The 27,343-nt window shown below is 38.8% G+C and overlaps 1 protein-coding gene across 1 annotated transcript in view; it reads right to left on the bottom strand.

The window, feature by feature from the left end:
- LOC127630477 (ski oncogene-like) overlaps window positions 1–27,343 on the bottom strand; it is an 80,503-nt gene that overhangs the window by 6,370 nt on the left and 46,790 nt on the right. Inside the window, exons 2-4 of the mRNA XM_052108027.1 lie at window positions 2,989–3,108; window positions 2,329–2,444; window positions 1,025–1,302 (exon numbers count right to left, since the gene is read on the bottom strand). Of these exons, the coding sequence (XP_051963987.1) occupies window positions 1,025–1,302; window positions 2,329–2,444; window positions 2,989–3,108 (514 nt within the window). The remainder of the gene's footprint in view (window positions 1–1,024; window positions 1,303–2,328; window positions 2,445–2,988; window positions 3,109–27,343) is intronic.

Here is a 27,343-nt window from a genome sequence, read left to right as displayed (position 1 = left end):
TGTCACATTCACACAAGCTTTAACAGTTTAAATTCACCTCTCTCCAGAGCGCTGACTGAAAATGAACGAGGTACAAAATGAAGTGTGAACATAATCTTAATGTATTTAAATGAGGCCCTCTGTTTCACAACACAGAGTCATACTCAGGTGTTTTAGTTCCCTCACTTACACACTCTCAAGTGTGGTCACACTAGCACACTTGAGCACACACATTTATTTTGGACAATGTAACGAACCAGGATATGATGTCACGCGGGAGGGATTTTAGTGTAAGTAAATAATAAATCACAAATAACAAATAATAATGTTAAAAATGTTTTCTTTCCTACAACAATAAATCTCGCAGGTTTGAAATATGTATCTTTTGAATTGAGCCAGAGGTCACGTGTCACGTTTCGGTCTCCTAATGGTTGCGCGTCCTCTTGTTGTATTTATTTACGATTCAGAGTTCACCAAGCTTGAACTTTGGTACACAGCATAGTACGAAATTTCTTAACATAAGCTTGCATTTCCACTCTGCTGCATTCAGATGCATTTGAATGGCAGTGAGTGGAGAGTGAAGTGTAGAGTATAGAGTAAGTGTAGCCCCTTAAAATGTGAAAATATACAAAATACTCCTCAAATAAATCAATGGAAAACATCTTGGAATGCTACTTGCTGGAGGGACCTCGTGAAGTACTCTTTGGTTGGGTTTCAGTCATAAAAATGTTAAACATTTTATCATCTCTAATTGTATGATAATAAACAAAATAATGAAATAATGAAAATTCGAAATAATAAAAAATGACTCCTCAAATGAGTTGATGGAATGTTCCGGGTTCGAAAACAAGCCTTATCCTTGCGCATATCATGTGAAAGTTCAGTGTGAATTTGAATGTTTATTGTAGTGCAATGCCTTGCCCCATACACCTAAATGCTTTTTTCTTTTTTGAGGGAAACAGAAAATTATTTCTGTGGTAATCAACAGCATGCATCAATGAACATGAGGTAGAACAAGAGCGAAAAGACGAGTCACTATACTCACATTCTTCACGGCTGTCCACTTCCACCTCCACATCTGATTCCCGCTCCTCCTGAGGGGGCGGTAGGGGCTTGGTGGCGGTGGACGAGGGACAAGGCTGTGGGCTGGGGTAGGTCTCTCCCGACAGTCTCCTCTTCCTCCCACGACTTGCACCTTCGCTTTCTGCCCCTTGTGGGTGTGAAGTGCTGGGGGCAGTAGGAGATGCCTGCCCCCCTTTATGGAGGGGTGTCAGAGCTACGTTGGGGGCCACTGCACTCTCAAGACTCTTGTAGTTGTAGAAGCTACAGGAGATATCGTGGGGTGAGTGAGCAAACCATTTTGAGAGACAAATGATACATAGATGTATTAGAGCATACAGGCATGGACTGCTTTATTGCTGTGCTTGTGTAATAGTGTTACCTAACATCTTAAAGAGTATGGATGATTTAGAAGTGAGTAATCCAAACCAAATGGCAGGTCGACAGGAAAAAAGCATCTCTTCAGCACACAAACAAAGGGTGGGGAGAGAACAACGACCATTTATAGTGGTTTCAGGGAAACCGCCGAGCTGGGCCTCGGTACGGTGACTCACCCAAACCCTCTCCAGTTATGATGGCATAGTTTAAACCACATATATCTAATCAAAAAAGGCCAAAAAGCCTGCACCACGCTGCTCCGTACTGAAAGCTTCCAAACCCTCTGTTGAATTGCTTTAGACTAACCACATCCAAGAATGACTAACAAGCTGGTTTTATGCGCACTCACTTTCACACAAATGAACATTTTCACACCCTGACTGAAGGTTACTGTTACAATCTTTGTGTGCTACATCCTCTTTTATAATGTGTTGTTTGCACAATTTTTGAAATGATGTAAAATAACTTCACTCTAAAGTAAACAAACTAGAATTTCTTTTAATTGTTTTTTTTTAACTAATTTGACTTTTAACTGTTGTTGGTGCCATTTATGTAAGTGGACAAGTATACTGCATTATATAAAAATATTTGACCAGTATTGACCAATCAGACTTGAATATTTAAGAACAATATACAGTATAATAGTAATTGTTATCATTTACCTGCTTTGTTAACAAATTTAGGTTACTGTTATAATTTTTGCAACTACATCATCCTTCATAACCGTTACTGCTTCGCAATTGTTGAAATGATTATGAAAAGTAACTTGTCGCTAAAGAAAATAAATGTTAAATTCTATAATCTTGCAATGTGTTGATATTTTCAGCTGATGTAAGCTAATTATGTGGTTGACAACTTCTATTATTTTAATTTTTGCACTGTCTGCGGCATTTATTTGTTAATATCATGTACCTGTCACGTAACATGTTCGCATGTCTGCTGGCTCCCTCCTTGTCGCCAACAGAGATGTTCGGAGACCATGGCCTGAATGCAGAGGGTCTCTGTCTGGGCTGGATACAGTTGATCCCCTGGAGCAAGAGAAATAGTCGTTAAGTGATGTATTTAAGCATCATGATAACACATGCACATTCTTACAGTAGAGTACACATATGAAATGAATTCCAATCTCAAATGACCAGATAAAGAATTTTCATTGTACAAAGAACCATATACACAAAAAGCATTAAAATATTATTTTATGAAATGCTTGCTGCTTGTCCAGCAAGACAAATGACCTAGCAGTATGAGTACTCTGAGGTCGTAGTGTCTGTTTGAAACTGGAGACGTAAGCTAGCCTATTTCCAGGCTCTCTTCATTTTAGGAGAATTGATTTTTCAAAAGAACATCATCAGTTATTCTGGGTTGAGATCTCATTTCAGAAGAACCTGATTCTCCGTGTTAGCAAGAAAATAGTTGCTTGGCTCAAAAAATCCTTTTAGAAATGGCCAAACGCCAACTTTGTAAACCGGCTTGTGTATTATTGATCCATAAATAAATATAGAATAATCTGAACTCTGTACTTTCGTACAACTGATCACATGTATCACATGAAAAATGTAAATGCTTTGTAACCTTATTGGCTGATGCAGACAGTGACCGTAGCCAATCAGGTTGCATGTCTTTGTCTCCTAAGGGCGACTGTGCTGGAAAGTCATCATGTTTGGACTTCTTGGCAGGAATGGTTTTAGACGCCTAGAAAGAGAGGAGAGAGGAGAAAGGATGAGTGTTGCCCTCAATTGAAAGAAAAATTATCAGCAACGCACATAAAACTCATCATCATTCAGTCTGATTTATTTCACACCATGTTTTTGTGGTTTTACACTGCAGCTTCAGTTTACTACATATCATGCTGCCCAGTCGGGCATTTTGAAGCCCTGCAGCCCTTGGTGTAGTACAGTAATAGCAAGATCGATATAAGCAGTCTGCCACATTAAATAAGAGTCCAGCCAGAGGGCACCAATCACCTCAGACATAACTGTGAACCGTGCAAAGGGAAGGTATCCGACGGCTCAAACTTTGAATGTTAAATTTAGTATGCGTGTTCAGAGTGCGTGAGACCATGTGCCTGTGTATGCCAGAGGAAAAGATCCAATGTATTGTTCAACTGCTTAATATGTTGACAGCGCCATCACCTTTTATCTTGCCACCTTTTCTATGTACTTGTTTGCTCCAGACACATTTCAAGGCTATTAACAAAACATGGAGACATTTAAACATGGGGCCTAGTGCAATACCAGATGCTAAAATAATGCATGACTGGAGCCCATAAAAGTATACAAAAGTGGGCAAGCAGTATCACCTATTGATTTTAAGCCAGCAGCCACTTCATCTGGTGGTCTTGAGAGCTTGTGAGAACTATTCTTTGCTGAAAGAATCCCAACGGACAAACTGCAGCCTGTTTCTCTGCAGCAATCCACCCTGGTGGCCTAACCGGACCAGCAGGGGCTTTTGGATAAGATGCTTCCAACTGGGTTGGATGGTGTCAAACAGGTTTGACACAGTTAATCAATCATCAGCTGAGAAAGATGTAAGAGTCCATGCAACAAGTTATTTCCTTGCAAGTTAGTTACTGCAGACACAAGACATCTAAGGCAGCCATTTTTAAGAAGTTTTACAGTGGAAAAAAGCAAGAAATTCAGTGGTCATTCATGCAAAAGAACAGGCTCTGCATGGAATTGACTCATTGGTGCTCGCATACATGAATGACTGCATCACCTATGACCTCATGCAGCAGGCTGGTCTATTGGGTGTGGTTAATTTTCAACATCAGAGCATGATTATCTGACCCCGAATGCAGTCACTTGCCATGCATCTGTGTTTGTACATGGATCAGACTGCTGACATATTGGATTAGATGTCCAAAAAACAAACTAGACCTGCCTGTCTCAAAGTTCCATTGGTTAATGGATGCTTGTGTCACAGAGCATTGCAGATAGCATTTCATATTCTAAAAAATAAAAATTTTACTTTTGGTCGCATAATGGAATGTTGCTTTTATAAACCCTAAAGTTTTTCCTCTATGCCATTGCAACGCACCATCCCCAGTAACCACTGGATTTGCAGTGTTCTCTAATGTAACGTAAACACTAGTGTGTATGTACCCTTATAAGAGCAAAACATTTGTGTGATCTTGAGAGAGAACCATGCTAACTGTGGCCAGTCAGATGACTGTGGCACAGTTAGGCCTTAAAAGTCTACAGTGCAGGAGAGAATTGACCTCTGAATAACATCTCTGTAGAAATTAGTTAGTAAATGGTTTTAGCTCGGCTTTAGTCTCTCCCATCCAGTTGGTTCCTCTAAGGTTCCTCTAAAGCACATCAGCCCACACCATTACTCTGACATTGATTGGACAGCCTGTGGGGTCAGGTCACTACATCACTCTAGGCTCTCTGTCTTACTCTGAGCTTGAATCCTCAGCCTGCATGAGCCCGGGCTCATTGGGAGTTGACAAGATAGGGCAAACAGTTGGAAAAAAGTGGAAAAAGAGAACAAATTATAGACAGACAAAGAGAGAACAAGACAGCTAGACGAAAAGTAATGAGATGTGCAAGAGAACTAGAGAAAGAGGCCTTGTCCTAAGAGACACACTTGAAGTAGACTTGAGGTCTCGTGAAGTCAACGAGACAATAGGATATCCCATTTATCATTAGAACTCCACTGTGTACTTTGACCCAACAGCCTATGTGCCAAAGTGAATACTTAAAATAAAATGAACTTCCGTGGTACCATGGTACAGTATTTGATAGTACCCAGGCACTTTGATATATGGTACTGAAAGGTATGGTATTTACATGGCACTCACGATACTGTATTTACATGGTACTCCTTCATGGATACAGATGAACTATAACTGTACTTGTCCAAAAAAGAGGGCTGTACCATGGTACAATGTCAAAAAAACGAAATTAACATGGTAGCACTATAGAATAATGCCCAAAAACATAATAGTACTATGGTACAATTTCCATAACATGGTAGTACCAATGTACATGTCCAAAAAACATGAAAGTAACAAGATACAGTGTCAAAATGTGTGGTAGTATCATGTACAGTGTAAATAAAACACACAGCTGTACTATGCCTCATGACCAAAAACATGGTAGAACCATGGTACATTGTCCAATAACATGGTCGCACCACGTAAAGTGTCCAAAAACATAGTAATGTCATATACAGTGTCCAAACACTACTGTATTACAATGGTACATGTCCAAAACTTGGTAGTACCATGGCAGTGTCCAAAAACCATGTTAGTACCATGGTACTGTGTCCGAGTAATATTGTAGTAACATGGTACTTTTGGTGCTGCAAGTACTGACTCAGAAGAGAACTGCAGAGACTAGTGTCAGAAGTTGGGAGTGCGCCAGCGACATCTTTCAATACTTCTACAGGCTTCCTTTTTTCCATGTCTGAGTTTGTCTATCAATGTCTCTATCTATCAGGTCTGTCATTTTTACAGTTATTGCTTCCTCTTTCCTTCATGTGATGGGTGGCAAAGGGGCTTCGTGTTTGTGCCCCCCTTTACATTTTTCCCCAGCTTCCATTCTCAAATAAAATAATTTGCTGAGGGGTACAAAAATAATGCACATAGCAGCCTATGTATCGTGTTTGTATATGACAGACAGGATGGTACAGACAGTCATTCAAGGAAGGCAGACAGGAAATCACACCTCTTGATAAGCAGGACCAAGCATGCGAGAGACATATTTAGAGCTCAGCTCTAAAAAACACAGAAATATATAAATTCTCTCTCCTTTTTGGCTTTCTGAGGAATCACATGTGCTATCTTTGACATGGGTAGACATAGATGCCTTAAATGTGAGGGTTGACTAATCATTACACACACACACACACACACGCACCCAAAAAATGCACAGGACGGACAAGTTTCTGCAAAGCTTTTTGGAACTGCAGGTGTCTAAAGAAGGGCGGGGTGAACGGTTAATACACACAAACACTAACAGACACTCAAAAAGTTTGCTTTGTATTTAGGTGTGAGAAAAGTGGTATTTTTTTGTTGCTCAAGGTTTTTTGTCACTTCCTTGAGGGGATGACAGAGGAAATGTGTTTCGAATGGTAGAACATCCACACAACCGTTTACCTCTTGCCACATTACACACAATTAATCTACTAAGCAAGCCAATAAAGTTGCTAAATCACCTCTCCTGTCTTGTTGTTATCGTAACGCCACCCTTTCCACGTCTAGTCCAGCATTTCCTTTGGCACAGATTGCAGGATTTCCCTCTTAAACAAGCAATCCCTTTCCAAATCGCACACGCACAAACAGAACTGATAGAAACTTCCTGCTGCGATGCTGGCACTGTAAACATTGTCTTAAAGTCTCTGTGATATTACAAACTTTTAAATAAAGCAATAAGCCACAAGAGGCTGTGTGTGTGTCAGTGATTTTACCACTGTTAAAATTGTTCTTAGGCACAACTTGAAGCCTAAGAAAAAATAGCGGCAACAGTGATACATTTTTTTTTACGAATGTTTAAGATATAGCTAAGATTATTAATTTAATAATAATAATTGGAATAAACAATTAATTTGCCATAGTTCTGTAGGCTGTTTACAATTGCTTTAGTTGCTTCGAACAAGGCTAATTCAATCATAATGTTTAGTCTGCGCTATTAGATTTATAAAATAACTTATAAGTCGTTTTTAACAAACTCTGTGACTGCTTTGCCGTGCCGGTGAAAATCTTCTGGTTTCTCCAGACACATCTGATTGATGAATCTTGCAACAAGACACCCTGAGACAGGTTTTCAAGAACCTTGTATAACAACTTAAACCATGCTAGTGTAACACAAAAAGAGTAAACCAGATTTTTGTTTGTGCTAGCGTCAGTGTATGTTAGCGATACTCCACCCTCTATGTGACCTGGACATGGCCTCCCCCTTGAGCTAAGCAACAGGCCTCAAGCCGGAAGGGAGGAGCTTCCTGTAAAACTAGCAGAGCGCTGCTCTCTCTTTCCTTCTCTTGCTGTCTTCAAATGGGTTGTCATATCTCTCATCAGGCAGTGACCACAGAAACCTAGTCTACCAGGGTCTGTGTGAGTTTTTAATATGCAGGTGTCAGACAGTGCAATCTATAATCCACAATGCTCACATTTATGGTTCAATTGGTGATGAAATCCTGAGCGGGTTTTTGGGAGGTAGAGGTGTAAAGTGAAAATTACGATATTAATCGTTCTCTCTCTCATGTGCCAAGTGTCTGAGGCGTGCACTCTGGGCAAGTAACCAGCTCATTAGGAATGTAGTGTCTGTACCGCTGCCTGCTAGACAAAGCAACTCCCTGACTATTTTTACATACACATACAGATGTTCAAGGCATTTTTCTTGCTTTTCCAGAATAACGGATGTATAGGCAATAACTTTAAACTAGTCTTGCGACTCTTGGTCATGTTTAATCTCTTTTCGTTGTATTAATTTTACCTGCAAATTGCGTTGGTTTACTTGCAGATTAAATCCACGCATTGTTTTAAATTGTTTCAAATAAGTATAAAGGTGAAAGTATGACAGGCGTTTATCCGTGTTTTACAATTTCAAACATAGAACATCTTAACAGAATTTAGAGTAGGAGCAATACATTTTACAAAAGAAAGTTTCTGTTGAAGATTAAACATATTCAGAACTAGCTTTCAAAGTGTTCACACAGAATCTGGTTTCAAATAAGAACAAATGGAATATTATAACTTTTTTGATATCAGACGTTTAAATACTTATATCACCAAAAATAACAGTAGGTCGACACGTCAGTGTCTGGACTATTTTTAGTACCCAGATTGCATGGTGGGTAAAAGTTATTAAAAGTCTTTGGATGTACACATTGAGACAAAGGTCTCGACAGAGGATTTAAGCCTGTCATTAACGTCTGTGGTGTGTGTGTGTGTGTGGTTGGGCTTCCAGGAAGAGTCCAGTGACTCCAGACATAACAAGGCCACACAACACTCACAAATACACCACAATAAGGCCAAGCAACAGAGTTAAATAAGGACCATCTTTTTCAATCACACACATGCAGTCTAGTGCAGACTCACAAACACACATGTACACATTTAAAACCACAGAGCAATACACAAACACAGCCGTACACATGGCATCACATAAAAAGTTCTCTGTGCAGCTGCTTGCTTGCATATTCAACACACACACACACACACACACACACACACACACACACACACACACACACGGTGTTGTCTAAACTTGGTCACACCAGAGGAGGGATAGGGTTCCACTTCCTCTTCCAAATTTGCTTTGGCAACGGCTTGTGTGGGAACGCAGTAGACCCTGTTCCCCCCGGACACATATGGGGCAAGTTCATAGCTCAGGAAAGACGGTAAATGTCCTGCTTTTGCACAAATGACTCATCACACACCTTATTGTATTCAAAAACATAAAAGATGAATCCCTTTCATATCTCCAAGCCTTGATCTGAAAAGCAAACTATATTCAAAATTAGACCTGCCAATGCAACTGACAATGTACGACAAAAGAAAAGCAGAGTAGATGTCATGGATAGAGAGAGGAAGATATATAGATAAAGAATGACTTAGAGAGAGAGCCCTCGGGGTGCATGCAGACAAGGGGAGGAAAGAAAGAAATAAAGAGAGGGAGCTAAATCTATGACTCATTTACTCTCAAAGTTAAAAGCATCTAAGAGCAAGATAATCACATTTCAATGTTTTTCAAAAGTTGTTGAAATTGCTGAGGTTGGACCTTAATGGATGCTTATTGATCTAGGAGTGTTGTGTGTGTATAACTGTTGCTTTCTGCCATGTATTACCTCATGTCTACCAATAGCCACATCTCTAATCTCTTGTTAGAATCAGCTGTTTTTCGGTCTATGAAGATAGGATACAGAAATCTAAAACAAGACTATAATCCTATAAGTTATACCATTATGATGTCAGATATTTAGAATTTATATTGTTTTATATTCACAATGATGTCTCCATTCTAGTATTTGTGGAATACAAAGAGTAGATATTTTGACAGACACTGACAGCTGATAATTGTTTTTATTATGGCCGAGAACCGATATGATGACCGATATTATAAATCTACATTGTTTTGTCTGTTGTTTGGAATGGTATCAAGAATTTGTCCAATCAAGAATTTGACATGCTTCAAGTAAAATCGGATATTGAGACATTTTAATAAGTGATAGATCAATATATCATCCAAACCAATTAATTGGGCGTTAATTGGCCATTTTGAGATTTTTGGCATCAACTGATAACCATGTCCACAAGGTATCGCTCTCTACTCTGTAGAAATCAATTGACTACTAATTTTAATGTACAATTAAAAAAAAATAAAGTTTATTACTTTTGTAAACTAGCATTGGAAAAAGAGTAATCCGTTTCAATTGGAAAAATAAGCCCTGACAACAAGCCCAAATATTGTCCAAACCAGACCAATATATCGGCCAAACCAATTAACCAGACGTTATTTGGACATTGTTAGATTTTTGGCATTAGCTGATAACCATGTCCACTAGGTATTGCTCTCTGCTCTCTAGATATCGGTATCAGCCATTGAAAAAAACATCTCAGTTGGCTTATAATTTAATGTACAATAAAAAAAAAAAAAAGTTTTGTGCTTTTGTAACCTAGCAAAAACGCTAATGTTGGACAATACTGAGCATGTTCTTACACCGATTAAGCTTAATAAGCGACAACGTGTCTGGTCATGTAAATGTATTAAACAGCGTTCCTTTATCGGTGTAAGGTAATAAACTGCATAAGATTAACTGAACACACCTGGAATTTTGCCCATTACCCTGATTTCATGTGGCATGTAAAAACACCTTAACTGTCGTTCTTACCATCTTATCCAATATACGCAAGTCTCGTGTGAAATCCTCTTAAAGTTTTGCAACAAAAGCAGAGAATAATGAGATTATTTAAAATCTCATGTAAACTCAGCTTTCTTGCTTTGTCGGATTCTTAAAATAAGCTGATTTTTAGGAGTAATCAGCATATTAGTGTGCCTGTAAACAGGCTCAATGATCCAGTCAAATACAGATGAATTGTGCATCACTAAATAAATGTGATTATTCTTTCTTTGGAGTGTCACTGATCTCTTAAGTCACAAACCTGCTTTCTGGCTTTGTAGATGCCAATCGTTTCTAGCAAAGTTCAAACGTAGTGACAGTTTAAACCTACTCAGGAGAGAAGCCTCTTTAAGCCAGGACTCATTTTTCCCCCTTTACCTTCTTTTCTCACTCTCTTTTTAATTATTGCCTTTCAGCACTGTCAAAGAAGCCGCCGTTGTGAGCATGCTCATAAAAATATTCAGAGAGCCTCACTGAAAAATTCCAGTGTTTATGACCTCATAAAGTCAACCATAGTGAGATACAAAGAGTCAGAGAGAGAGATTTCTCTCATTCCTCACATGAAGGGAGGGAATGGAGTACAGACAGACAAAAAGAGAGAGAGATGGCAGGCACGGTTGGGTGATGGACCGCTTTAGTTGCCGAAAGAGCTGCCAGCCAGAACACATATCAATAACTGTGGATTAGTCTGTTTATGTGTACGTGTTTGAATCTATATGTGTGCAGGCATGTATCCAGACAGCTGGCCCGGGATGGGGGTCGCACACACATACATTTTGAAGCTCAGTATTACTAGGAGGCAGAGGAACACTGCAAGGTATTCTGGTAGTCTCTGTAGAGTGTAACGTATACTGTATGTCTCTACATGCGACAGGCCTAGAGGAGTGCCAAAGCAAACACACACTTGCACAAAATAGGAAACATGCTGAAGGCCTCACACACACACACACACACTCATTCTGGCAGATTATGAGGTCACTGAGGCAAACTCCTCAAAAATAAAGAGAATGGGAAATGAAAGAGTGATTGATTCAAGAGATGTGTGTGTGTGTGTGTGTTTATCACTTTGTGGGGACCAAATGTCCCCATAAGGATAGTAAAACACGAAATTTTTGACGTTGTGGGGACAACTTGTCGGTCCCCATGAGGAAAACAGCTTATAAATCATACTTAAGTTTTTGAAAATGTAAAAATGCAGAAAGTTTTCTGTGAGGGTTTGGTTTAGGGTTAGGAGATAGAATATATAGTTTGTACAGTATAAAAACCATTATGTCTATGGAAAGTCCCCATAAAATATGGAAACACTACTGTGTGTGTGTGTGTGTGTGTGTGTGTGTGTGTGTGTGTGTGTGTGTGTGTGTGTGTGCGCGCGCGCGCGTGTGTCAGGGTTTCCGTTGTCCGGTAATTACCGGACATTGGCCGGTAAAAAAATTAAATGTCCGACAAAATTAAATCTCTCCGGTCAAATTGTCCGATTAAAATTGCCTAATAATCCCGTCCCCCTAACACAATCTGAATTTGAGAATAAGCCTAAAATGTATAAAGCAAAAATACACCGATCTCTTGCTATGTTATAAAGGAACAGGCTCTATCGTTTGAAAGTTATGAAACAACATCGCATGCTGCATTTCAGATAAAGCGCACGCCTAAAGCGGCTGCAATATAGACCTAAACAACGAACGATTGAGTGAGACGTTTCAAATATGGCCAGGCCCAGGCAGACTAGCTTTAAAAGCTTTTTTCAGAGGCCAGACGATGGTGAATCAGGAACATCTCATTATAGATAGATCAGTGCTTCTAATCCGGCGCATTCGTGCAGTTTTTTTCTCTATCATCAAAACTGAATAGCCTATGTTCATCAGTGCATGGTTACAGTCTATATCAAGCAGGGACACGTTTGTGTGCATTTTATTTTGTGATTTCACCGGAATTAATAGAGAGTCTCCGCAACGGCGATAGATTGAAACGCAGCGTCCTAGTGAAGATTGCGCAACTCGCGCAGCGCGTCGTCCATGCAACTGATAGCAGCGGACACGAGGCTCAGCTTGATTTCAAAAACAACAGATTTTAGCGCTAGATCTCTTATTTAATAACGGACTAAATGAATGATCTGCTAGTTAACTGGAGATGTTTTATTTATTTGTATTAGGTACATCCGTGCCTCAATGTTTCAAAAAGTGAATGTGTGTGAAACCACAGTAAAAAACAATTGGCGTTGATTGACGCCAATCGGACGTTCATGTTTTTTTTTTTCGTCTATTTGAAAGTTAAGCTAATAATAATATGTTGCATTCTATACGGCCTGATTATGTCATTTTTTAAGTTACATAGACTGCCTCCAGTTTTCCTCAACTTGACTAATTAAGAGGCGATATATTTGACCGGCATATCATCAAAATGTCCGTAAAACTCTGGCATGTGTGCGTGTGCCACTGACTGATCTGACACTTTGCTTGCCAGTTCAGGCAAGAATATGTGTGATCACCTTATTTTTGACTAAAAAAGAAAAACAGCTATTTTAGTTAACCTCATAATTTTCATTCTCTCTTTGCCCATCCCTCTCTTTTTTCCTGCTCTCTTTGTCTGAAATTTCTTATGCATTTCAGCAGTTAGCATTGAGAAGGCACTAAAAGGAGCTGTAAGTAGTTTCTGCTTTGCTACCATCCACCATTTTGCTAACCTCAACCACACCGCCTCTCTCCAAAACCCTGTCATGCAAAGACCAACCCGATGTCAGCAATCCAGCGCAAAAAAAAAAGCACTTTTTACAGATGTTTAGCAGCAATGCTAATGCAACACTTATGTAACATTATTTGTTTCCAGAAGAATGCAGAAATCCATCTAGTCACACTCACAAAAAAATTCAGTACATTTTAGATAATGCTGCAAGACAAAAAAAAAACTTGTTAATGACTAAACATTTGTGATTAGTCATTTCCTGTGAGCAGGAAGTATAGGAAATATGACAAACAGTGGTTTAGCGGTTGTCTCTCGCTCACCTTTTGTAAAGCTCCATAATACTTGCAGTCAAGAAATTAGCAAAATCAATGGGAAGTTTACATCCGATTTGGGGTGCACAAAAATCTAATAAAACAAATACATAGTCGCATGTTTCCGGCTTGGGGCCCTAAGAAACAATTGCATTATTAATAAAGAAATTATTCGGAAGTGGGGGTTAAAAATAGCACACATAGGGGAAGGGATTCAACAGGACAAACTAAAACGACCCCACCTCCCGTTGTAAATTTGTACGTGTGTGCTGTGTCCACCCAGTATGTGGCGTCTAGTTGGAACACATAGGAACACATCGATCATTAATGGCTGAGAGTCATGAAAACTTTCGGAAGTATTATGGAAACCCTGGACCGTTATGGAAAGTGACCACCGGGGAAATCTGGTGACAATGCCTGGCCCCTGTTCCTGACTCTGACCTCTCCGGACCTGAGCGCCACAGATACGGGATACAGCTCAGGGGTGTGAGCCGGTTTTAATTAGCCCGAGCGCTCTTGTTCCACAGTGGCAGGAAGGAGAGACTGAAATAGAGAAGGAGCTATTAAAAGGCAGGCCTGAATTTAGCACCGTTGAACCGCCACAAAACTGGCCTGCACAGCACCCAGCAGTCTCCTGAACAGAGTTGGAAAAAGAAGTGCAGGGCTTTCTTTTGGAAAGTACAGCTGTTAGAGAGAAAGAAAGATGACCACTCCTGGCCAAATCTCTCTTTAGCGGCTGCATTTTCCACTAGATTATTCTGTTCTTCATTTTCCATCATCTCCAATAGCAACTGCAAAGCTGTATCTGAATAACAGAACAAAGACTTCTTTCCTTTCTTCTCTCCCTCCCCTTTTCCTTCTACTCGCAGATCTGAGTAAAGCTTTAACATTCAGATGTGTCTAGAAGTCAACACGAAAATCAAAACTGAGCCTATTTACTTTTTTAATATGTATTCATGACCTTATGGCTGTATGATTCAAAAGAAAAGAAAAAATGAATAAAAATGAAACAACACCTCTTTTTGGTTGAGGTCACCTAGGCTGTCCATACTTTTTGACAATGTTAAATGTTTTTTTCACCAAAAATGAAAAATTAACTCCCTTATGCTGTTAGGCAGAATGCAAGGGACCGACAGCCTTAGTTACCATTCAGTTTCACTGTAAGAAAAACAATGCAATTCCACAAAATAAAGAAGCTCATATGGTTTTGGAACAAAATGAAGGTGAGTAAAATATGACAACATTTTCATTTTGGTTTCAGAAGGCGATCACAACTGCTTCCATTCTGCTCTCGCTCCATTCTAATATGCAACGCCCACTTTTCACAATCCAACCAATTCCCAATGCATAACATCAATTCCCACTCAACATTTTCTCTTTGAATATCCTATGTCTCTAATATTTCACATTAAAAATAAAAAATTAAAATTAATCGTGTTCATCTTCTCCATACTTGACTGATGATGGGGAATGTCAGGAGAGAACAGGTTCATGAACTCTGGAAGGTGTTTTATTTGCGTTATTCTTGATTTGACATGCCTGTTAGTTGATTGCATTGATGAGAATCTTCTATGTGCTTTGCATTCGCAAGAAGAGGAAAATCTGTATTGGGAAAACAGCACAGACTCCCTCTTTGTGAAAGGTGGACAGGGTACCAGTGCTGGATTGAGGTCACACATTGGTGTGAACGTGGGATCCTGACCCGGAAAGGGGGGTGAGACTGTCGACCAATCAGATGGCTCAACCAGGCCCGGCTGATTTAGCATGTTAATGCCAGGTTCATTTACTGCCAGGCTCCAGTCTGTGGCAAATTAATGGGCAATGGCCCCAGTCTAACACAATCACAGCTGACCCAGACAGCGCTCCACTAATGCAGACTCTCTCTCTTGCTCTCTTCTGGATTTGTGCCTCACATGCATAGTTGCACGCACACAAACACGTTTTTAGTATCCATCTTTGTTAACATTTAGTGCAGCAGTAATATGCAACTGCACTGAAAAATATATATATATTTTTTTTTATCTGTATTTAGGACTAGTTTCCCAGTAAAGATATCCAAAGATACTTAAAACAAGACAAAATCACACAGGATATTAGGTCTTCTTTTCAGATAAATCAAGTAAAATTTATTGACGCTTATTGTGACTTTATTTATCACAACTGTGACTATATTCCTTGTAATTATGAGATATAAACATGGAATTGTGAGAAAGTCTTCTGAGCTAGCATCTATACTACTCCAGCCACTTAGAGAAATTGAGAAAATTAAACTTTTGCATGACAAATTGCTTATGTTCCTCATTTGTAAGTCATTGTGGATGAATTTGTCTGCTAAATGACTAAATGTGTAAATGTAAGTCACAATTAAGAGACATAAAGCTATATTGTATGATATAGTCTCAATTCCAACACAAAAACTCACAATATCAAGAAATAAAGTCACAATTATTAGATATAGTCACAATTAAGAGAAATAAAGTCACAATTTTAAGATAAAGTCTGAATTACCTTTTTTATTTTCTTATTCAATGGCATTATCAAGGCACCATAATTCTAAGGGAAAAACAACTATATTTTTCTTAGCACATTGGCAAAAAGCTTTCTCTTGTTTTAAGCAAATAAACTTGCTAAACATTTCTTAGATTTCTCTGAAAACAAGGCTTAGTGTCTAATGTTTCTACTGTACAAAACAAAAACAAATTTTTTGTATCTTCATGCTAGCACACATGCTAGTTTTAGCAGAGCTAAGTCCCATCTACCCACTTCTCTGCACACCAAAATCACCATTTCAAGGAAGCAAGCACTTAAATTACAACTCTAAATCCCAAAACTAACAGTCAAGGTATGTTCTCATCTCAAACAGACAGACAAATCCTCTGTAAAAGAGCCATGCTACAGAGATTTCTCTCAGCATGGCTTGATATCACCCCAGTCTGGTGGTGGAAGCTAGAAACCAGTTCAAACACACACACACAGTCAGACCAGACAAATCGCTTTCTATCTGCGAGGAAATGGGTCATCATCATTATGGGTGGAAATGTGGAAATGGATTGTAGACAGTCAGTACATTTACATGCAATTTTAAAGTTCGATTCAGTCGCACTAAAACAATAATTTGTCTTTTTTAAAGCTACAATATGAAACTTTTTTTTTTTTAAATAACAAAATGTTATAAATGAGAAAGTGCAACAAAAATCCATCTTCCAAACCATATCTTTCCTTTACCTAAATACACTTTGATAAAACTATAATAATGATTTATATTTTAGAGCTGTCAGGATAGATTTCACAGAAAAATGCATACATATGTAATACGGCCATGCGTGTTGACGTCATATCCATACACAGAGAAAATAAGTTCTGGCTACTTTAGTGCGTGTATAGTGTGGGAGTAGACTGAAGCTGAAAGTTTGTTGTCACAACGAATGAGAAAAATTGACCATGGCTCATTCAAAACGGCAAACCTCCGGGAAATCACTGGTTGTAAAACAAAGAAACCCTGAGCAGAGCAGAGTCTACAAGCAAAAAGGGAAAGCGACAGAGTCCATAATATACCCAAATCAACATCGGCTTGGCTTTTCAGAGGTGACAACAAATAAAAGAATTTAAAAGCGACCCAGAGATGTCTTTTTTCTTACTCAACAGGTAAGATATTTTATTGATATGGTCTATATATAATTGTGTAATCACACACACATCTGTCTCTCTCTGTGTGTGTGTGGTGAAATACAATAATTATACTGTAATCGGTGCAGAACTTTTCACTTGCTAGCACAAGTGTGTATTTATCTTTAGAACAGCAATAATTTATATTAATAAATCCTTTAGTCCTAGGCTTGCCAAGGACATGTGAGTCTTGAAATGATGTTGACCACTGGTTGGTAACAATGACAATCAATAAATTAGTTACTACCATAGTCTATTTGGCCAGAATATCCTGCAATTCTAAAAACTTTACAATGTTTGACCTTATCAGACTAGGAATCGTTATGTGTAATGATAATGACGTTGCCTAACTTTTGTTACATTTATTTAAAAAAATGTTTTTTTCCAATAAGTCAAAACAATGCATAACATATGGCACTTACCAGCTCAGATGACATTTTTTGGGATATCCATCTTTTCCATTCTTTCATTATTTATTTGTAGAGGTCGGCCGATTTTTTGCATTTTTTTACATAATCGGCATCGGCCAATATCCACGCATATCAAGCCGATTATTAGGCAGGCGCATCTGTGGGCAGCCTAGTGTTGTTGTGTAACACGTGTTCGACGCACGCTGCCCCTAGAGTCATTTTCCAGCAGAGTGAGCAGACCTCATCCAGTGCCTAAGGAAGGAGCTAAGTTCCTTGGAGAAAACAGTAAGGGTTAAATTTGTATAACTTCTTTAGATTTAATTAAAAACTTTTGATATGTTACTGCCAACTTCAAGAAAAAACGTGACAAACGCAATAGTTGACATGACATTCGGCTACTTTGGATATTGATAGCGTAGTTGAAGTTGCATTATCACAGCAGAAGGGTTGCTATCATGTCACAATAAGCAAGAATTTTGCAATTACAGACAGTGAATCTGAGACTTTTATTTGTTCTGTTTGTGTGTCTTATATTTGAGAGGGTTGTCACTCAATGCAGAGAAATAAGTAATACAAATATACCAACGCAGTATAGGCTATTGAAGGACTGGCTTTGGTAAGCTCGGACGTTATCGGTCCGATGTCGGTACTGGAGAAATTAAGAAAATACATTCGTTATTGCTATAAAGAGAAAGTTATTTTATCTCACCAGTCATTACTATGTATAATAATATGAAACCATTTGTCTGTGATGCAATTTAGCTATTCGCAGTCAGAGAGAGAGAGAGAACTCGCTCACGCGGTGCCACAGCGAGCACAAAACGAGCCCTGCTTAATGAGTAACAGAACTAAACATTCAAACATAGCCTGGTTTAGATCTGTGATTATTAGTCTGATTTTATTTTAGATTTCGCCTTCCAAAGATTATAAAAATAATATTTATACATAAGCCGCATTCTGTCTAGCACAACTTCCTTCACAGCGGTGCACTGACATTTCTCCCTAAAACTAAAACTTAACGTCAGAATCAGCACGATTGGTGACTGTTGTAAAATGCTACTGTTGCTAAATTGCGGGACGCGTTTAATAATAAAAAGAGCGCAAGAGAGACCGTTCCCAAGGCGGCGCACGCTCCAAAACACACCGCAAAGAGACAAGCAAACTATAGGCTACTTTGGGTTTCATGCGTCTAAACGATCAACTATACACAAAAATATGTCAAAACGACCGGCTTGGAGATTCACTTAAACACAGTTTATGTCTTAAATGGACGTAGTTATGGAAATAGTTGGGGAGAACTATCTTAAAGGGGAAGCTGTCTATTAAACATGTGACGATTGAGCCATTACTGCGAATCAAACAACAAAAGGCAAAGAGAAAATCATTTACAGCTTCTTGAATGAATAACTTCTGCATTAATAAGCATTAATCACTAAACTATGCAGTGTTATTTTACAATTGATTACTTTATTAGATTTCTTTTTAGACCACACCTGAGCAGTAATGTTAGTAGACCTTCCTGAAATAAAATTATATATATATATATATATATATATATATATATATATATATATATATATATATATAACAAAAAGAACCGTTAAGAATACCGTTAAAGTACCGGATCGATAAGCAGTATCGGTAAGATAGTAATACCATTAAAACCTTAACAATACCCATCCCTAGTTATGCCTGTGCTTCTCTTGGATGCTCTGGATATTGGATGACGTGTCTGGATTGCCCCTTAATTAAAGCTGCATTTGGATCTCAACCTTCGTGTCTCGGAGCAGTTCGTAACACCTGCTTTGTTTTATTTAATATATTTGTTATACATTATTTATACAATATGTTTTTACATTATACATTTTTAATTTTAAGTGTACAAGTGCAGATTGGTCAAGTGTTCAATAAATGTATTTGTTGAGAAATGTTGTCTATCTTAAGTAATTATTTGTGTTACATTTTATCTTTCAAATAAAAGGTTCAAATAAGAGGTTAAAAACAAGCACATATCGGCCAAATATCGACCAAAATAAATCGGCAGCATTAATCGGCCATCGGCCGACCCGGATTTCAAAAGATCGGCATCGGCCTGAAAAAAACAATATCGGTCGACCTCTATTTATTTATACATTCACTCTTATAAGATGTCCTGTATTCATGTGTACAACGGTGCCTCAAACCACATTAATCCATGCAGAGGAGCAGAGCCAAAGCACAACCAAAAAAAATTCTTCCGAAAGATGCATGCAGTTTTATTTTTTTGACTGCTAGAATGCCAAAAATTACAGTGTAGCTTTAAATGTCATGTAAATGCATTAGTCTGACTGAAATTGTACCAGTCTGATTTTTGTGAAGTTAGGCTAACAGACCCAGATAATGTGATTGTTGCCCGACTTTTTTTACATGTTAATCTGACCACAACTGGCCTCAATGTTTTACACGTACTACGAAAGACAGAGGTGACGTGCAATGTGTATTTAACACAGCTGATGTCTTTTTTTCAAACACACAAAGTGTCCTGTATACTTGGACAGACAAATGAAGACTGTAGCTCGATGAAGCAAAAACCTGCTCAAGCTTGATTATAACTGCGTATAAACGTATTGACTCAGGAAAAAGAAAGCTTATTTCACAGCAAACAAAAAGCAGAAAGAAGCATGTTTGTGGAAGTGTTTCTGTAGGTCTATTGGTGTGTGTAACAAATCAATAAAGAATGTCTCTGTCCACTAAAAAAGCCAATCCTTATTGACTGGAAACTGAGTCGTTAGTATTGATTCCATCTTTACACTGACAAGCTGGTTAACAGAGCCAGGCCAATCGGAAGAAGCCCAGCAGATGGTGACATGTAGACTATGTGTGCAATGAGGCACTATACACTACATTTCCCGATGGCTCTGCAGCTAAATCGTATCAGACTGAAATCACACATGTCGTGCTGGTTGAATTGCGTGTGTGTTGCCGGCTCAGCTCTTCATCCGCGAGGTACGTCTTCCAGCGACGGGCAGATGGGATTATAATATCCGATCATATTAGTCCTAATCGTATTAGTCCTCCAAACCCAAACAGATAGCCTTTTAAATGAGTATCTTAACACCGTAATCCAGACCCTTACCAAGACCCGTGTGACTAAATCATAATGCAGCCTTTGAAACAAGTCTGTTTGATGCCGTTTTGTTTAACGATGCCTTTATTGCATGGAAATACAGTAAAATATATCATTTAATATAATAATATAATGACCATTGTTGTGGTAATTAAACTCTTGTGCATGTGATCTACTGTAGATTGCCCTTTAGTACAACAACCACGGTCTTTGGACCCCTGCAGGGTACGCACTGTGAAGATTTATAAATAATATTACATTTTAACTATTTAATGCACATTACCAAAATATTGAATAAGCATTATAATATGTTATAATTGTAGTTATTGTAGTAATTTTATACTGGAGATACTTGATACATCATGGTCCATGAATCAGTGAAGGTTAAAAACACCTGTACTACAACTTCTCCAAACACGCATGCACACATTGCCTTGCTTTGAACCTGTGCTACCAGATGAGCAACTACAGAGGCAGTTATGATGGAGCTTTAACCCAACACTTCACCAGTACTGATCAGCTTATCTGCATCTGCATTACTGCTGTCAATCACACACACACAGACAGAAATACACAGAGCTGCAAGTGGTCCACGTGATATCTGCATTCCAGAGCAGGAGGTCTTTCTCCTCTGAACAATAGAGGATTGGAAAGTGTGCCAGAGAGAGAGAAAGTGCGATAGACAGAGAATGGGAAAGAGAGGAAAGGACAGAAAGGGGGGCATGGGAAAATATGACTCTAATGTGCCCAAATGCCCTGTCCTACTTCTGTCAAACAACTCTAATGCCAGTCAGCCAACTGCTGCTGCAATATTCATTGCCATCTTAGGGGACATACATGTAGGATGGGTTCTTGCATTATGTCTGTGCATTTTTTTTTTTTTTTATGTTCATATGCTTCAGAGAGGGCTGTAAACACAGGCACTGAGGAAGGCACTTCTCTCCCAATATTCAGATTAGTGGTCATTCAAAAATTTGTTTTTCAATGGTTGATTCTTAAATTATAGCATTTGGTCCTGCCCAGTCTTGGATATTTGGTTAAAGGGATAGTTCACCCTAAAATGAAAATTCTCTAATTTGCTCACTCTCGTGCCATCTCAGATGTGTGTAACTTCCTTTCTTCTGCTGAACACACACTCAAAATAAGATTTTTAGAAGAATATCTCAGGTCGGTTGGTCCTCACAATGCAAGAGAATGGCGACCAGAACTCAAAAGGTCCAAAAAGGACACAACGGTAACATAAATGTCATCCATATGACTCAAGTGGTTAAATCCATGTCTTCAGATGCGATATGATAGGTGAGGGTGGGAAAAAGATCAATATTTAAGTCAATTGTTTCCTATAAATCTTCACCTTTGACCAGCCACAAACAGTAGGTAGCTTCAAGTGAAAGTGAAAGTAGAAAGTGTAGATTTATAGTGAAAATACAGCTATAAGTGGACTGTGACTTTAACACACTCTTTCCTGCACTGCTAAGTTCACGCTTTTGCCTTCTTCAAACCAGCAATCAATTATCAGTCTAGCCAGAGCAAGGGCAGGACATATGAGACCAAGGTTTGTGTGTGTGTGTGTGTGTGTGTGTGTGTGTGTGTGTGTGTGTGTGTGTGTGTGTGTGTGTGTGTGTGTGTGTGTGTGTGTGTGTGTGTATGTGTGAGCGTGTATTTATCACTTTGTGGGGACCAAATGTCCCCACAAGGATAGTAAAACCCGAAATTTTTGACCTTGTGGGGACATTTTGTCGGTCCCCATGAGGAAAGCAGCTTATAAATCATACTAAATTATGTTTTTTGAAAATGTAAAAATGCAGAATGTTTTCTGTGAGGGTTAGGTTTAGGGGTAGGGTTAGGTTTAGGGGATAGAATATAAAGTTTGTACAGTATAAAAACCATTATGTCTATGGAAAGTCCTCATAAAACATGGAAACACAACATGTGTGTGTGTGTGTGTGTGTGTGTCTTGTTTGGTGTCCAGTGCAGCTCAGGCACATATGGAGTATTTGTGTATGTGCTCATGGCATGGGGTTAAAGTCAAAACCAGCACCTTCTGCTCTTAAGCTAGCACATTACAGGCCTGGAACTTGTGACAGAGCAGATGCACACACATGCACCACATACACTTACACATTAACACACTCAACCTGAATGAAACAACTGCTTCTACTAAGTTTGTTTTATTCATGATAATAAAGGAGTAATTGATGCTGGGATAAATCAAAAAGAAAGAAACAAGATGTAGTTACTGACAGCAAAAACATAGATGACTGTGGGGGGCGTGCACACAGGATGTGTTCATGCATTCAAAAACTGCTAGATGGAGTGCAACTGAAGGCAGCAAACTCGAGATGCATTTGTAATACCCAGTCTTGTTACCAGTTATCCATAATTACCACACAAACCTCTGACCATTGGCAACCATGGCAACAGTGCTAGTTTCACAATTCTCTTATTACTCCACTATCTCCTTCTCGCATAGTAAAATAATTGAAACTCAAATAAATAATTTCATGTTTTTATTTATTTAATAGCTATATATTAATTGGTATAATTTACAGTCAGCCAGTGTTTTTGTTTTGCTAAATAAACTCTTTCAAGGTACCCGAGATACAAGATCCTGAACATTCTTTAGGGATTTATTTTGTTATAATGACCAACTGTCTGACTGTACATTATCTCGAAATTAGAAGGGATATTTCACCCAAAATTTTAAATTCCGTAATCATTTACACACCTTCATGTAGTTCCAAATCCATATGACTTTAATTCTTCCATGAAACACAAAAGGAGACGTATTAGGTAGAATGTTAGTCTAAGTCACCATTCACTTTGTTTTTCCATACAATGACAGTGAAAGAAAAAGGCATGAGGGTTTGAATAATCCCTATAAGATATAACTAAGACATAAGACATTGGTGCAGACAAATAATACAGTTGCTACTGTGGCCGCTCAAGATACTTTACATTTTTGTTGTGGAGATCGGGAAATGCATCGTCAGGCCATGCCCCTTTCAAACTGAACCATTTATAACGTGACATACAGTAGGATTTTAAAAGCCCAGTGTTCATAATGCACTGCAATGAGAAAGGCCTAAATATGTGTACAAACCAATCCCTCTGATGTATGTGTACATATAAACCAACAATTCAAAAATAACCAGATAATGCAACATTCTCAAGTTTTATGGTGGTGCCTTTAGAGTATCTATGGGAAACAGACCGTTTTACTGATGGCATCTCTTTTTATAAAAGAGTGACCACAGTGCTGATGGAAGGACCAGGTGTTAAACTGATAAACAGTAAAAACTGAAATAAAGTGGTAAAAAAAGGAGAGGGGGAAGAACTACTGAGGGGTGTGAGAGATGAGTGAAAAGGGCCTATGAGGGCTGTAAAAGAGCAGTGCCTGTAAAAACCAGGGGGTGAAGTTGGGGTCGAGCTCTCTCTCTGTTTTAGCAGGGTTCATTCAGAGGTGATTGACCAGTCCTGAGTCGTAAACAGTCTGAAGTTTACAGCCATCGTTTCGGTTGTTGTGCCCCCACCACCACAACCTCCATAATCAGGCTGAAGAAAGCCTGGCCTCTATAAACTTCATGCAGAGAGGGGGACAACTGCTCGCCAAAGCCAGGTCAGGGCAAGCCTGAGGGGCCAAGCAGAGTTCAACAGTCCAATGCTGAGACAGGCAGGAGATCATAAAATTAGCTTTACTTACTTTTGGTTTCACATGGTATATGAAACCAAAATGTTTCGTTGCCCTCGTCAAACCAAATGCAGGTAAAATTTTATATTTTGAATACCCCAACTTAGTCAACATGAAATCAATACTGACCCTATTTTCATTCTTAATGCACATTTCAGGAATCATTTTGAAATACGTTTCATGCATGTTCTCTTAAAGAAAGAAAACTGTTCGTAATCTTGTATTCAAATGTAATAATTTGTTCTTCCTCTGAAAATATTTTCTTTTACAGACAACATTCCTTAGGCTCTGCAGGCTATCGGATAATGTTAACTAATAGCCAAATAGCTATTTCAACAATGTTTAAGCAAACTCTCATTCTGTTTAGCTCCATTCTAGTGTGTAACATGCACATTTTGCCATCAAATCAACTCCCGATAACAAATGTATCGGCCTACATTTTTTCTAGTTGAATATCATGTTTCACCAATTGAAGACAAGAAACCAGTTTAAAAACAATTGTTAATTTTGTAATTACGTTAGGTGACACTAGTGCTGCACTTCAGCTTTAAATAAGTACATAAATAATTTGTAGTTCAAATATTTGGCCAACAGGGGAAAAGGAAGAGGAGGGGTTAAAATGAAGAGATGAAAAGCAAAAGAGAGAGCAGAGTGGCCCGGGGGTCACAGAAGATCCAGATCCCATCTGGTCTGTATCAGAACAAACATGAAGGGTGAGAGATTTACTCTAATGTTCTCATCCTTGATGACGGGAGGTGTCAAAGAAATTACAGCAATGAAAAAGAGGAGCAGGAGGAGGAGAAGAGAGAGTGGGGCAAAAAGAAAGGATGTTGTGGTTGAAAATGGAAAAAATAGGAAATAAAAAAGCTTGCCACTTTCCTCACTGGAGTTGGTCTCAATTAAAAGGATTGGTTTTATGTGACTGCCGGAGGGGAGAGACAATTTACTGCAAACATGTTCAGACAGACAATCAGACTACCTAGAATTTCAAAATCCACAAAAGGAGATAGATCCTTTTCCTATTTGGCTCCTAAACTATGGATTAGTTTCCCTAACACTGTTCGTGACACAGAAACACTCACTCAGTTTAAGGGGCCGTTTACACAACAATGTTTTCAGCCAAAAACTGAAAACGTTTTATGCGTTTTGGCTGTTCGGTTACATGACAATACCGTTTTGGGGCCTGAAAACGCAAACTTTTGAAAACGGGTTTCAAAGTGCAAGTTTTGGAAAACCATTATCCGTGTATGCTGTATCTGTGTAAACATACAAAATGTGAATTTGTGAAAACGATGACATCATGCACACGCATATTACGTGTTCTGTCTATAGGCATGCGCGCGAGTACTTCAAAACAACGCGCGAAACATTCAAAACTATAATAAAACTAAAACTATAAACACACTACAGGTCTGTGTTTGTGCTGCTCAAGATTTTGAGTTTATTGACGCATCTCCAGCAAAGTAATTGTAGTAATAAAGCAACCTCATTGTCTGTCCAGACAAAATTTGCCTGACTTTTAAATTTTTTTGTACATCGTTGTCGTGTAAACGTCAAGTCTAGACTAAAGACTAGGGCTGTAATGGTTCTTGGTAAAAATGAACTCTATGGTTCGCCACCCACAATTCGAGAAGCATTGGCACCGCGGTTTACCTCAAGTTTATTGAAACACCTACAAATACCATGGTTAAACTATGGAAACTGTGACCCTAAAACCATGATACAAACCAAACTGTGAGAAATACACCTAATTTATCCATCAACTTACAATTAGGCTGCTTTAGTTAGGTCTGCCGGTACCAGAAACATTTATCATGATCTACAACATCTTTGCTAATATTAGTCTATTTGTTTCCCTGTTCCTGGATATAAATCCCTAGGTTACCAGAGCCAGCCAGATCCAGCTCCATTCCTGCTTGGTGCCGGACTCCACTTCTATTTGTTTCTGTGTGATGACAACTAAATGCAGCCGGTGCCAGCCAAAAATCACTTCAGTCTTTTACGATGGACTTCAGGGGATGAACTGATGGCAACTCCAACCATAAGACATGGGATACTTCATATGCCACTGCCTGAACCTTGGACTTAGGATAGACCTCACCGAAATGACCTGCCAGTTGAACTGCGATGCACCTCACTGATCTCTGCCTGCATCACCTTGGTCTAATGATGGACTACACTCTTATAATGGAATACATAGACTATCAATTATTTGCCAACAAAAGCCTTCATCAGCCAACTAACCTAAGACAATGCATCTATGTGAACTTCTGCAGATAATCCAGGATGGACTTCAAAAGACATTAGACATTAATCTTACAGTTCATACTTTCAAAATCTTTGTTTAAAAACTGGCCCTTAAAACTTACATAGTTTACTCATTTTAAACCATGACTTGCACTGCACACAAATAACTAATATTGGCATTATATTCATGATGTTAGCCAGAGGGGAACAGGCCCCCTCTGTGAGTCTGGTTTCTCAGAAGGTTATTTTTCTCCATTAACCAACATCTTATGAGTTTTGTGTTCCTTGCCACAGTTGCCTTCGGCTAACATATTTAATCATATTTAATCAAACTACACAATGACTTTATAGATATTACAGATATTTCTTTATAGATAATACAATTTTCTGCCCAAGCGTGATTTTCTGTAAAGCTGCTTTAAAATGATGTGAAAAGCACTATAGAAATACAATTGACTTGACAGACTGAAAGAGCTCGTCAGAGTGAGAGAGAGAGAGAGAGAGAGAGAGAGAGAGGAAAAATATCTCAGTCTGGGTGGTTCTGCTTAATCTCATGTTTATAGCTGGTTGTGGACACTGAATTAACATGTTTTAATTAGACAAATATGGGGCAACCACAAAGTTTGATCAGAAATGTTTTAATTAGGGCTCAGGTTTGCGACAGTTTTGGTTTTTATGGGTTTACTAATATTGGTGTTAATCTAGATTTAAGGCCTGGGTATACTTCAGTTGACCGCATTCCGTATGGGATTGCGCCCTGTTGCCACGTTGCTTTTCTGAATATAGTCCATTGATCCGGAGTTCAGATGGACGCGTTCAACGCATGCGTACTAAGACTCCTTTGTGATTCTTTTTTAGTGGATTCATTGGCCGGCGCATGCGCCATTGATGTGCACAGTTCATGTCCATGGGTCAAGAAAATGTGGGCGGCACGCGGGCAGGCTGTGCGGACTGGCTTGGGATTTACAGCATG

Source organism: Xyrauchen texanus, chromosome 37 (assembly GCF_025860055.1).
Source record: "Xyrauchen texanus isolate HMW12.3.18 chromosome 37, RBS_HiC_50CHRs, whole genome shotgun sequence".
NCBI classification, from domain to species: Eukaryota; Metazoa; Chordata; class Actinopteri; order Cypriniformes; family Catostomidae; genus Xyrauchen; species Xyrauchen texanus.
The sequence above is the reverse complement of the archived record's forward strand: the minus strand, read 5'-3'. Positions and strand labels throughout refer to the sequence as shown.